The sequence below is a fragment of the Mobula hypostoma genome, chromosome 5 (assembly GCF_963921235.1).
Source record: "Mobula hypostoma chromosome 5, sMobHyp1.1, whole genome shotgun sequence".
Classification (NCBI taxonomy): domain Eukaryota; kingdom Metazoa; phylum Chordata; class Chondrichthyes; order Myliobatiformes; family Myliobatidae; genus Mobula; species Mobula hypostoma.
Window position 1 is genome coordinate 32,823,368 of NC_086101.1, and position 13,543 is coordinate 32,836,910.

At 42.0% G+C, this 13,543-nt stretch overlaps 1 protein-coding gene across 1 annotated transcript in view; it reads left to right on the top strand.

Moving 5' to 3' along the window:
- Positions 1–13,543, top strand: part of tubgcp3 (tubulin gamma complex component 3) — a 140,257-nt gene that overhangs the window by 110,663 nt on the left and 16,051 nt on the right. Inside the window, exons 15-19 of the mRNA XM_063048317.1 lie at positions 1,949–2,084; positions 6,277–6,345; positions 7,646–7,781; positions 9,019–9,107; positions 12,452–12,583. Of these exons, the coding sequence (XP_062904387.1) occupies positions 1,949–2,084; positions 6,277–6,345; positions 7,646–7,781; positions 9,019–9,107; positions 12,452–12,583 (562 nt within the window). The remainder of the gene's footprint in view (positions 1–1,948; positions 2,085–6,276; positions 6,346–7,645; positions 7,782–9,018; positions 9,108–12,451; positions 12,584–13,543) is intronic.

Below are 13,543 nucleotides of genomic sequence, written 5' to 3' on the forward strand. Positions count from 1 at the left end.
GAGCGGTTCTTCTTAAAGACTGGTTCTCATGTATTAATGCCTATTGTTCACGTAATTCCTGAAAAATGTCCAATACTTTATAATCCCTAATACCCAAATGGCTATCACGTGCCTGTTTATACTAATCCCATTTATAGTACTTGGCCTGTAGCCTTCCAGCATGAAACAGTAAGCAGAGAAGCTATATCCAGAATACTGAGTACAGTTTTGGTCCTTTTATTTAGAGGTACTGTATATTAACATTGGAGGTCATTCATGAGAATGACTGGATACAGAGGATTTATCCAGTGAAGAAGGGTTTAATAGGTTACGTCTGCACTCATATAAATTAAGAAAGAGAGGTGACCTTATTGAAACATTTGGGACTTTACAGGGTGCATACTGGGAGGATGCTTCCCCTCATGAAGAGCCTAGGACCTTATCCCTTATTCTAAGAGACACGGGAGACTGCAGATGCTGGAATTTGGAGCAAAAACCCAAGCTACTGGAGTAACTCAGCAGGTCAGCCGGCGTCTCTTGAGGGGAATGAAAAGTGGATATTTCAGATTAAGATTCTTCATACGGACTGAAAAATAGCGAACTGGTAGTCAGATTCCCTTCCCCATTACCACACCAACCAATCTGTCCTGGGCCTTCTCCATGCCAGGAAGAGGGTAAAAGCAAACTAGTGGAAGAGCAACTCGTGGGTCGATTTTTTTTTTACACAGAGTTGTAGGTGCCTGGAATGCACTGCCAGAAGGGATTAGTTTAGTTGTGCGTTTAATTAGTTTGGCACAACATAATTGGTCGAAGAACCTGTTCTTGCGCTGTGTGCTTTGTTCTTTGTTCTATGGACAGACGTGATTACAGTATCTTATTTTGCTTCTATATCCCCTGGTTTGTGACTCCCACTAATAAACATCCCAACACTTACTCTGTCAGGATCTTTTATGTTTTGAAGAAGGTCACCTCTCATTTTTCCAAATGAAATACAGACCAAACCAGTCTGACTTCTCTTGGCAGGGTAACCACTTTATCCTAGGAATTAGCTTGGTGAATCTCCTTTGGACTGCCTCTAGTGGTACTATATACTTTTACTTAGATAATGGGACCAAAACTATGTGCAGTTTCCAGGTGTGCCCCCCCCCCCCAATACACTATCATACTGTAACAAACCCTCCCTATTCTTAAACTCCAAATTATTCTGAAATTTACCTAGATGATAATCCGTCTTCAGATTCCTCTTACTGAAGAACATAACCTCACACTTCCTTACATTAAACTTCAATTGCTAGGTTGTCATCCAATCATTCAATCTATCTGTATCTCTTTCTAGAATCACAATGTCCTCAAAATATATCCTTCCATCTGTTTCCTTACCATTGGCAAACATAGAACTCTTGTATTTCATCCCTCCGTCCAGTCATTTATGTAAATAATAAACAGTCAAGGGCCATGGACTGACCTTGGGATCAGTTATATCCCTCTGGACTGAAGAGGACCAAGTTATAAAATGTGATTTAAGTGATCTGGAGTTCTAAACTTAGCTTAAACCGCAGAGGCATCAGAATTGCAAACAAATTGATTTAGTGTGAGACCAGGAAAATGGTGGAAAGAATATTTGGCAATGGAGCAGAATCTGTTACAGGTACTTGCTTCAACGCTACAAATATATAATTGGCCTTATCCCAGATTTCATTATCTGATCTGATTTGTGTGTACAGCAGTCTGATTTGAGTTGTGAGTAAGGCAATATCTGTTATAACTTGAGTTGAACATAAATATATTGCAAGCTGTCATGAGTCATAAATGATTGCACGTGATCTAATCTCATTTGCACCTATGTAATGTGTACGTAGTCACTGAGTAGATACTTTCCCTAACTTAACAAATGACAAGGCTGAGTGCAAGTTTTATGAATTAAAATTTTCATGTCATGGTTTTAACTCCTATAACTGTTGTGTATTAGGCCTGAGTTGGCGAGATCAGCCTCAACACTGTATCAACACAATCTGACTGGAATCCTTGAAACTGCTGTTCGAGCCACAAATGCACAGTTTGATAATCCTGAGATCCTCAAACGCCTGGATGTTAGACTCTTGGAGGTAATTAATATTGCAGATTTACAGAATGTTTGCTGCACACTCTTGCCGGTTTTAATGACTATCCCAATTCTTCAACAGCATCTCATACTGCTGCCCTTCTTTCATATTCCTACTTATGATCACTTTATGACTTCTCATGTCATTTGAAGCATTGATAGAGTCATCTCTGATCACTTCCCTGAGTTCTAATCCAGCTACATTCCCCTTTCATCCTCCCTACCTCTTTACACTCATCCATGGAGAAAGATCTAATCTTTGATCCTCTGTTTGGTACAATTTTTCTGTAGGTGCTTGTCCCCTTGGTCTAAACTTCACCTCTATCTGATGCTCTTGTACTCATTATGATACAATCTTCTCTCCAGATTCGCCCCCTCAGAAATGACTTCACACCTCACTCACATTTATTCAGAAAGTTGTTAGAATGGCGGCAGGGAGCCTTGTACGCCTCAGTCTCCTCAGAAAATGTAGATGCTGCTGTGTCGTCTTAGTAGTGAGGAGGTGTTGTGGGTCCAGGTTAGATCGTCTGTTATGTGCACACCAAGAAACTTTACGCTCTTTTCTGTCCCTCATGGTGGACCCACTGCTGTGCAATGGAGAGTGGTTGACCTGTGCCTTCCTGAAGTCCACAATCATCTCTTTCTTCTTATCGACACTGAGACTCAGGCTGTTCTCGCACCATTTGACAAACCTCTGTACCATCTCTCAGCGTACTGACTCATCATTGTTGCTGATGAGGCCAACCACAACAGTACCATCAGTAGACATGATGACGCAGTTTGAGCTAAATCTGGCAGTGCAGACGTGAATCAGCAGCACGAACAGCAGCGGACTGAGTACACAACCCCGGGGTGTAGTGCATCACTTCTCAGTGGGATGGAGCTCGAGATGTTGCTGCCAACTTGGACTGACCTGGGTCCTACTGTCAAGAAGTTCAAGATCCAGTTACGGAGAGGGGTGTTGAGTCCCGATGAAGATAGTTTACCCACCAGACGCAGACGGATGGTTGTGTTAAACAGCAAGCTGAAATCGATGAGCAATATCCTGGTGTATGAAGCATTGTTTTCTATGTGGGCAGGTGGAATGGAGTAATGAATGTCTCTCATCATTTTAAGTACTTTTTAAGGTCAGCTCTCATTGTCTTACATTCCAGGGAATAAAGACTAGCCTGACCAAGCTCCCAATACCGCACAGGCCTCTTATCCTAACAACAATCTTCGTGGTCTTTTCTGCTCTTGCATATTGAAAGAGGAAATGAAATGCTTTCTTTTATGTTCCTTATCAATTGGACATACAGCATCAATTTCTGAGTGTGCACTAAAAGCATAAAACTCCATCACACCTTCCTCTTTTTACCCGTCCATGGCCTAAATCATCAACTGCTTATCCGGTTTTCAGTAATAGATAAACAGAAACTTCTTGTTCAATGATTCCTCCCAGTGTAACTTCAACCATTTCTTTTTGTCCCACGTCAGGTTGCACTACAATTGTTGTCCCGTTTTCTTGATCTGTGCTTGTCACTATTTATTGTTTTTGAAATTACCATGTATTAGGTTTACTCTGAGTTTCACGAGTGCAGGGAATTTCTTTGCACCCTGGTGTATTTGACAATAAACTAACCTGAATCTATTGCCACCCCACCCCCATCTCAAATTTAATTGTATAACCACAGATGCTATCTATCTCCTTGGCAAGCGTCTGAGGTGAAGTAGTTTGAATATTGTCACATGTCAAAATAAGCTTCTGACCACATACAGGTTTCCCCCACCATCCGAAGGTACAACGTTCCTATAAAATGGTTGGTAAACTGGAATGTCGTAAAGTGAAGAAGTAATTACGATTAATTTATATGGGAAAATTTTGTGAGCATTCGCAGACCCAAAATAACCTACCAAATCATGCCAAATAACACATAAAACCTAAAATAACAGTAACATATAGTAAAAGCAGGAATTATATGATAAATACACAGCCTATATAAAGTAGAAATACTTCTCTACAATCATTGCCGCACTGTTCTCCACAGCGAAAATCTCACCACGCAAGTGCTTTCGACAGAAACACGGCGCAAGCACTGTTGGCAGAAACACGGCGCAAGCACTCTCAGCAGAAACACTCTGTCCAGTAACCTTTAAGCTATGAAACTGCCAAATCATACCAAGTAACATGTAAAAATACACAGCCGGTATAAAGTAGAAATAATGTATGTACAGTGTTGTATCACTTACGGAATGAGGAGGACAGCACCGAGCACACTGATGATGGTGTGTTAGGCTGAGTCGTCGGAGGTTGGGGTGGTGCAGTGGCCCCCACCCTCCGGGCAGCGACCCAATACCGATCCGCGAAGCATGCAGCAGTACAGCGGTAGCTGGGATGCACCCAGCACATCTTTAAAAAAGTCGAAATAGCAAGCTAATTAATTAGGTGCCGCCTGGCATGTAAATGTGGGCCCAGATCAGAGGCGACGCAATCAGCAATCGCCTCTGATCTGGGCCGACATTTACGTGCCAGGCGGCACCTAATTAATTAGCTTGTTTATTTTGGCTTTTTTCTTAAAGATGTGCTGGGTGTGTTCCGGCTACCGCTGCTTTCTTCGCGGATCGGTATCTGTTCGCAGCCCGGAGGTTGGGGTGGTGGGACACTGGGGTGTCATCTCATCGTCTGTTTCCATCGGGGCAGGCAGCTCATCTTCTCCTATGACTGCCTGCCTCGATATCGAAGGTCGAGGTTCGTTGTCTGCTGTGGCTGATGTGGAAGGCTTGCTTGACTGCTTAGCCTCGTACATTTTTAGATCATACAGTTCTTTGTAAGGATTCAAACCATCTTGCAAATATGCCCTAAACCGACGTACCCTTTCAAAATTGATGTCGTACTTTTCTGCAATAATTGCAGCCAAAATCTCTCGCTGTTGCTTCACGTTCAGTTCCTGGACAACTTCACTTTCGGTCCGTTCGCTACTGCGTTCGGTTTCGATTGTTATCCTTTCCTCTTACAATTGCATCAGCTCTCCATCTATCAGTTCTTGGTCATGGGATGCCAAAACCTCTTCAACATCATCTTCGTCAACTTCCACAAGCCAAACTCACTTTGTCCTTGCTTCGTTCACCATGATTGAAACGCTTAATTATGTCTAGTTTTACGCTAAGTGTAACACCCTTACGAGCTCTTTTAGGCTTTTCCGATAACTTAGAACTCATCTTGCTAACGTCTGCTCACAGGCACGTGTTTAAGCAATGCCGGCGAGAATGCAGTTCGGAATCCGGGGGAGGAGTGGCTGCTGGGAGCACGCGCTGCTTTTTATCGTGCACTGCTTTTTTTCGCGCACTGCCTTTTTTAATAACAGGGAAAACACCTTCTGTTAGCAAAAACAGGTAACTAATGTAGGTCTTTCATAGCAGTGAGGTTTCGTAAAGCAAACGTTCGAAAAGCAGGGGACACCTGTATCCAGTTATCAGGAAAACACTTTGTTTTGATTTAATCTCTGTAAAAACAGTAACAGTTTATTCCTGTCCCTAGCCATCTGCAATGTTCACAGATCTAGACTTTACTATTGTAGCACAATGTCTTGTTCTTCTTTCCATAATATTGAGAGCATTCAAAGCTCTCAGCACCTTGGTATGAAAATGCCTTTGCCATTATAGTTTTAACTTTTCGGTGAACTGGAAAAGTCTAGTGATACCATAATAGAAAATACTCTGTGAAATCCAAGAGCTCCTTTTGGCTTGAATAGGTTAACAGAGCAACTTTGTCCAAACTTACTGCCTGTTAGGCTGCTGGCATTTAGGGCTGCAATGAAGGTCCTCCATCTCTGGAGTGTTGAGGGCTTTCTTCATCATGTCAATAGCTTCCTCTCAGTTTTGGCAAGTCCTAGCTGGAGACTCAGGAATACCATCTCACTCAGATGTGGAAGGATTCTTCATTGCTGTTTCTGTAACAATTTTATTTTACCGGTCAGGTTTGTTAGCTCTGAGCTGAACCCCCGAACTTGGAAGACTGGTGGACCACTTTTAGCCTGCCCTCTATCCTTTGACCTGTTTGGCCTGGGTGACCCTATCAAGAGCCAAAGTGTAAACCGCTAACTCCAGAACAACGTGGCTCTCCGGATTATTGAGGCATGTCTGCCTTCAAACCATATGACCATGTTGTGGTCCTCTTACTTTCTCCAAAGTTAATTTCTTATTTCCATTTTTTCTAGATATCGGCTGGAGATACAGGATGGGATGTGTTCAGTTTGGATTATCATGTTGATGGCCCAATTGCAACAGTAAGTACAGTTCTATGAAAATGACAGAAGTCCTTGAAATGTATCCAGCGCTTGAGCAGTCTATCTTGAAGTCTGTTTTGTAATGTTTTTTGAGAGGCACTTGACTTGTTGGCATTTAGCCTGAAGTTGAATTCAGTTAATAATTTATACTAGTTAAAATGTATATGTTTTAAAAACATTAATAAGAGTTCATCATTACTTTTTTACAATGATTTTAAAATTGCTGTTTTAAATCCAGACTGAAAGCTATTGTGATTTTTTGGAAATGAAGGTCACCTGGTAACTAAATGTCTTGTCAAGAAATTATGTTCTTTTAAAGACCATAGGACATATGAGCAGAATAAAATCATTTGGCCTATTGAATCTGTCCTCCATTCGTTTGTGGCTAACTAATTTTCACTTTCAACCCCATTCTCTTGCTTACACCCTGTAATTTTTGATGTCCTTACTAATCAAGAAATGATCAACCTCCATTTTAAATATACCCAATAGCTTGGCTTCCACAACCGTCCATGGCAATGAATTCCACAGATGCATCATCCTCTGGCTAAACAAATTCTTCCTTGTCTCTGTTCTAAAAAGATACCCTTGTATTCTGAGGCTGTACCTTCTGGTGCTAGATTCTCCCATGTTTGGAAACATCCTCTGCACTTCCACTCTATCTAAGTCTTTCAATATTTCGATATGTTTCAATGAGATCCACCCCCCCTCATTTTTCCAAACTCCAGTGAGTACAGACCCAGAACCATCAAACCGTCCTCATCCATTATCCTTTTCATTTCCAGGATCATTCTCATGAACTTCCTCTGGACCCTCTGCAATGCCAGCAAATCCTTCCCTAGATATGGAGCCAAAAGCTGCACACGATATTCCAAATGTGGTCTGAACAAAGCCATTCGAGCTTCAACTTTGCATCCCTACTTTTACATTCTAGTCCTCATGAAATAAACACTAATATTGTATTTGCCTTCCTTACTACTGATTCAACTTGCAAGTTAACTTTTAGGGAATCCTGTACTAAGATTCCAAAGTCCCTTTGCCCCACAAATTTCTGAATTTTGAAAGAAACTTCTGAATTCTGTTTGTTACCTGGATTTTTCTGAAAGATTACTAGTACCTTACATATTACTAATACGCTATGAGCTGGAAAGTATTCATAGATTTTGAAATTAAATCTATAATGACTCCTCATTCGCCACTCCGTTATGTCCCTGTGAGAAAAGAAAATGGATCAGTATATGTGGAGCTGCCTAGCTTTAGCCCCTGATTAATGTTTTAATTGATGGCTATTGTGTTTCAGGTGTTCACTCGAGAATGTATGAACCATTATTTAAGGGTATTCAACTTCCTGTGGCGAGCTAAACGAATGGAGTATGTCCTCACTGATATCTGGAAAGGACAGATGTGTAACGCTAAGTTGCTTAAAAACATACCAGGTAGGTGAGTCACTACTGCCATCCCTTGCTGCTCCCTTGGAGCTGGCTCCACATCTCCCCCTACTATCAGCCTCCTCCCTCCGACATCCTCCCACCATTCTCCATGCCCAACTACTACTCAAAGTCTGTTCTTAAGGCATCCAGTTTCCCCTTGTAGTACTTCATCCGGGCTCTTATTTTAGCTTAGACTGTCCAAGAAGATGAATTGACTTTATGTAATAATTTTAAGAAATTCCCTGAAAGATTCATTTTGAGGAACAAAGTTTACAGTTGGCTTTGTCACATGTACATCAAAACTTGCAATGAAATGCATCATTTTGCATTGACCACCAACATAATCCGAGGAATGTGGTGGGGACGGCCCACAAGTGCCATCACATCTCACTAATGTCTTTTTGGAATGTACAAGGAAATGAGAGCACCCAGAGGAAACTCAGGTGGTCACAGGGAGAGTGTATGAACTCCTCACAGACCAACAGTGGGAATTGAACCCCAATCAGTGATCACTGATTAGGAATTTTTTTCTTTTCTCTTCCTGCCTTAAATTTGTCACAACTGCTATAGTTGTGAATTGTAATGCATCAAACTTGTCATCTGTTGTTCAGTTCATAGTTTCCAGTTGCCTCCATTCAAAGCCCATTTCCAGTGACCTTCAAATTGAAAGTATCCTTCACAGTGCATCAGCTAGACTTCTTTCTGAGCCAGCAATCAATTTTCATTAGTTAGGTTGGATGTTACTGAGATTTTAAACACTGTTATGAGACTTGACTACAACCAGTGCTGAAGTTCTCTGCAATGAGTGAAGGCTTGGTGTTCTTTTGTAGTTCCTTCTCCATGTTCTTACTCATTGTTCAGATGAGTACAGTCAGGTCTTCTGTGCCTCTGCAACGGACGAGCTCAAATGTGTGTCAGGCTACCTTGTTTATCATGGTTTTCTGAGATAATTGATGGTTGGTTAGATGTTAAACTAGGTTATTGAGTTGTGGCATTCAGTACATTATTTCCACTTGCTTTTGCTCAAGACGTAATTTGGAATCTTAACTGAGTTCATCTTTGTCGAATCTTCAGAAATATTACCAGAAACCACCTGGTGGGAAGGGGGATATGGCTTCCAAGTTTTGACGTTATGATTTATGTTTCAGAGCTCAAAGAAAACTGCAATCTTTACACTTTTGTAAATCAAGTTTCTTTGACTTTTCACTGTTCTGACGTTTACCCACTTTTCTATCTCCTTCAGAGCTATCAGGAGTGCTTCACCAGTGTCACATTCTGGCATCAGAAATGGTACACTTTGTACATCAGATGCAGTATTACATCACTTTTGAGGTATGCCCAATAAGCAGCAATCACTTGTAAAACTGTTGCCGTGTCAAGTTATTTTCAAATGTATTATATTTGTTCTAATTATGCTTTACACCTTTTAACACACGCAAAATGCTGGGGGAACTCAGCAGGCCAGGTAGCATTAATGGAAAAGAGTACATTCGATATTTTGTACCAAGATCTTTCAGCAGGACTAGAGAAATAAAGACGAAGAGTCAGAGATGGGGGGGTGGGGGGGAGGGAGGGAGAAACACAAGGTGATAGGTGAAACTGGAGTGGGGGTGGGGTGTGGGTGAAGTAAAGAGTTGGGGTTGATTGATGAAAGATATACGGGTCTGGAGAAGGGGGAATCTAATAGAGGATGCAAGGCCATGGAAGAAAGAAAAAGGAGGAGGAGCACCAGAGGGAAGTGATGGACAGGCATGGAGATAAGGTGAGAGAGGGAAAAGGGATGGGGAATTGAGAAGGGATGGAAGTTCAAGAAAATAATGTTTATACTATCAGTTTGGAGGCTACCCAGATGGGATATAAGTTGTTGCTCCTCCAACCTAGGTGTGGCCTCATCACAGCAGTAGAGGAGGCTGTGGATGAACATGTCAGAATGGGAAGTAGAATTAAAGTGGGTTGTCACTGGGAGATCCCACTTTTTCTGGTGGACAGAGTGTAGGTGCTCGGTAAAGCAGTCTCCAATGGCAGATCTCACCGATATGCAAGAGGCCACTCTGGGAGCACCGGATACAATAGATGACCCCCAACAGATTCACAGGTCAAGTGTTACCTCATCTGGAAGGACTGTTTGGGGCCCTGAATGGTAGTGATGGAGGAAGTGTAGCAAGGGTAAGTGCCAGGAGTGAGATCAGTGGGGAGGGATAAAAGAATGAGGGAGTTGCGTAGGGAGCGATCCCTGTGGAAAGCAGAATATGTGGGGGTGGGGGGATCCCATTGGAGATGTCGGAAGCTATGGAGAATTATGTACTGGACGCGGAGGCTGGTGGGGTGGTAGTGAGGACAAGAGGAACCGTATCCCTGGTATGGTGGCGGGAGGATGAGGTGAGGGCAGACATGCGTGAAATGCAGTTAAGGGCAGTGTTGAAGAAAGCCCCTTTCTTTGAATACGGAGGACATCTTGGTCTGGAATGAAAAGCCTCCTCCTGAGAGCAGATGCAGTGGAGATGGAGGAATTGAGAAAAGGGGATGGCATTTTTACAAGTAACATGGTGGGAAGAGGTATAGTCCAGGTAGCTGAGAGACTCAGTGGGTTTGTAATAGACATTATTGGATAAGCTGTCTCCAGAGATGGAAACAGAGAGATCAAGAAAGGGGAGGGAGGTGTTGGAAAGGGACACCAGAGGGTGGTAGTAGATGGTGACCAGTGGTGTTTTGCAGGGATCTGATCTGGGACCCCTAGTCTTTGTGACTTTTATAAATAACACAGATCAGAAAGTGGAAGGGTGGGTTCGTAATTGTGCTGATGACATAAAGGTTGGTAATGTTACAGATAGTGTAATAGGTTACAACAGGATAGAGACAGGATGCAGAAGTTTGCGGAGAAGTGCAGGTGAAGTTCAGTCCAGAAAAGTGTGAAGATTGAACTTGAAGATGGAGTAGAAGGTTAGTGGTGGGATTCTTAGCAGTGTGGAGGAACAGTTGGGTCTAAGTCCATAGATCCTTCAAAGTTGCCACACAAGTTAATTGGATAAAAAGGCAGATGGTTTTCTTGCCTTCGTTAGTTGGGGGGGGGGTGGTTTTAAGACCTGTAAGGTAAGGTTGCAGCTCTGTAATATTCTGGTTAGACCACACTTGGAGTATTGTGTTCGGTTCTAGTTGTCTCATAGGAAGGATGTGGAAGCTTTAGAGATGGGCATTAACCTGGATGCTGCCTGGATTAGAGACCATGTCTGATATGGAAAAGTTCAGCTAGCTCGGGCTTTTCTCTTTGGAGTGAAGGAGTATGAGGGGCGACTTGAATGAAGTGTGTAAGATTATGATAGATAGAGTGAACATCCAGAGAAATTTTTCCCAGGTATGGCAAAGGCCAGTAGCAGAAGACATGTGTTTAAGGTAAGTGGAGGGAAATTTAAGGTTAAGTTAAAGTTCAAGATGTCAGATAGGGTTTTTTTTTACACAGAGTGGCAAGTGTCTGGAACATTTGGGGGTGATGGTAGAGGGACATTTAAGAGACCTTTAGATAGATACATGGATACAAGAAAAATGGAATGTTATAGGCTGTTTTTGGGCATCGAGGGAGAGAGGAAGAGGAGAGCCATCCGCAGTACCACCGATGCGGCAGAGAAGGCCTCAAGATGGCTGTGGCTCAAAAGAGGGGAGCCATGGAGTCATAGCCACCTGGACACAAGCTGAGGTCTGATCAGCCCCGGCTGGGTCACCTGGAGGAGGTTGTATGATGTTGAAAGACCCGAAACACCCGATGATTCCAGGAACATCACTGAAGATGTGTCCAGAAGCATCAATAGATGTATGTACACAGCAGGAGGAAAGGGTAGACATCGTAGAGTAGGTTTGTATTGGTCGGCACAACATCATGGGCTGAAGAGCCTGTATTGTGCTGTACTGTTCTATGTTCTGCGAGGCAGGTTTGTTAAATGTTATGGAATGCAGCTTTGATAATAACATTTCTAATTTAAATTCACTGTTTGTTGCCAAGCTGAAAGCTCACATCAGTGAAGATTTTAACTGATTGATGAGGCACCAGTGTTCAGCAGCAAAATTAAACCATCTGCTTCATGGTTCTTATGCAGTATCAAATGAGATCAGCTTAATACAACAGTCACAATATAAGCAGAGGTTGTTCACTGAAAGTGGGGAAGTAGACTGCATTTAGTCCCTAGTTTTTGTCGTTACTGTTGAGGCAGAGGGTGTTTACAGAATTAGTTGGATTGTGGCTTCAAGAGGCTTCTGTTTTTCATTTTACTATAAGAGGAAACAAAGGGGTAAACTTCTTCTTCTTCTTTGAGTTTTTATGGCAGTTGGCATCCACACTGTTGTATTACTGCCATAGGGGTAAACTTTTAAATCAGTAGATCTTAATTGAATATTAATTTATACTCTAATGAGTCAATTGGATTATAATTGTTGGATAACCTATGCCTTCTACACCCTGCACTTGAAGGTCAGGGGCTTCCTACTGACAGTAAATTAATATTTATCAATCTTTTCTTCTTTAAGATTGCCTTTAAAATGTAGCTGAGGTTAAACTTTTGGTTATCTGTATCTTCTTTCGGGGCTCAGTGGCAGATTTTATTATATAATCCACTTGTGAAGCACACACAAGGAGCTTAATGTCAATGAAATATTTTGTTATAACTGAGGTTATCGATGTCCTGCAGGTGTTGGAATGTTCCTGGGATGAGCTGTGGAATAAGTTGCAACAGGCACAGGATCTTGATCACATCACTGCTGCTCACGAAACTTTCCTTGACACAATAGTCTCACAATGTCTGCTGGACAGCAACTCCGAAGTAAGTGACATCAGCTTGCTCTGCATGGATGAAACTGGGTATTAAGGAATGTAGATTTTTCTTGCTCAGAGGAATGGTCCCAATTAAGAAGGGCCCAGTTCTATACTTATTTTCCTCATCCATTTACAGGATGTATATTTTCACTAGCAAGACTAACATCTTTGCCCACAGGACCTGTGTCGTAAGCCACCTCTGATAGTTTGATGATAGACCTCCCTCAGTTCTGTTGGGAAGGGAGTTCTAGGACATTGGCCCATTTCACTGAAGCTTACTTGCATAAGGATAGTTGGTAAATTGGAGGGAAAAATATAAGAGGTATTCCTGTGGCCTTTGTCAACTACATAGAGAGTTGGGAAATTTTGCTGAAAAGGTCTTGGTGAGTTGCTGTAGTGCATTCTGTAGGTGTTATGTGTGTATCTGTACTATGCAGTGGTGGAAAGAGAGTAGTCTTGAGCTTCTCAAGTGTTGCTGAACCTGCATTCAACTAGGCAAGTAGAAAATATGTCATCACATTCATAACACATGTCTTGTTTGTGAATGGGGAGATGATACTGCAGGAGACTATTTTCTAACTAGCTTACCAAATTCCTGCTCAAGGATTGTACCCTGGATGTTGACTTTGGGGCACTTGGTGAGGGTAGTACTGTTGAATGTCATGAAGAGGTGGTTAGATGCTCTCTTCTTGGTTGGTGATTAGCAAGTGTTAAGTATTTAATGTTAACAACCAACTTTTGTTATAAATGTTGGTTGTTACTCGCCACTTATCACTCTATATATGAAAACTGTTCATGTTTTGCAAGCAAGAATGATGTGTAAGAATAAATGGAGCTGAGCATTGTGTAATTGTTATTTATCCTTCCCCTTTTCTAATGTGATGAGCAGAGTACAAAAAAGAGCATTTCGGAAACAACAAAGGCCAGTGAATCAAATAATTGACAACAAGCACAACTACCTGCCTTA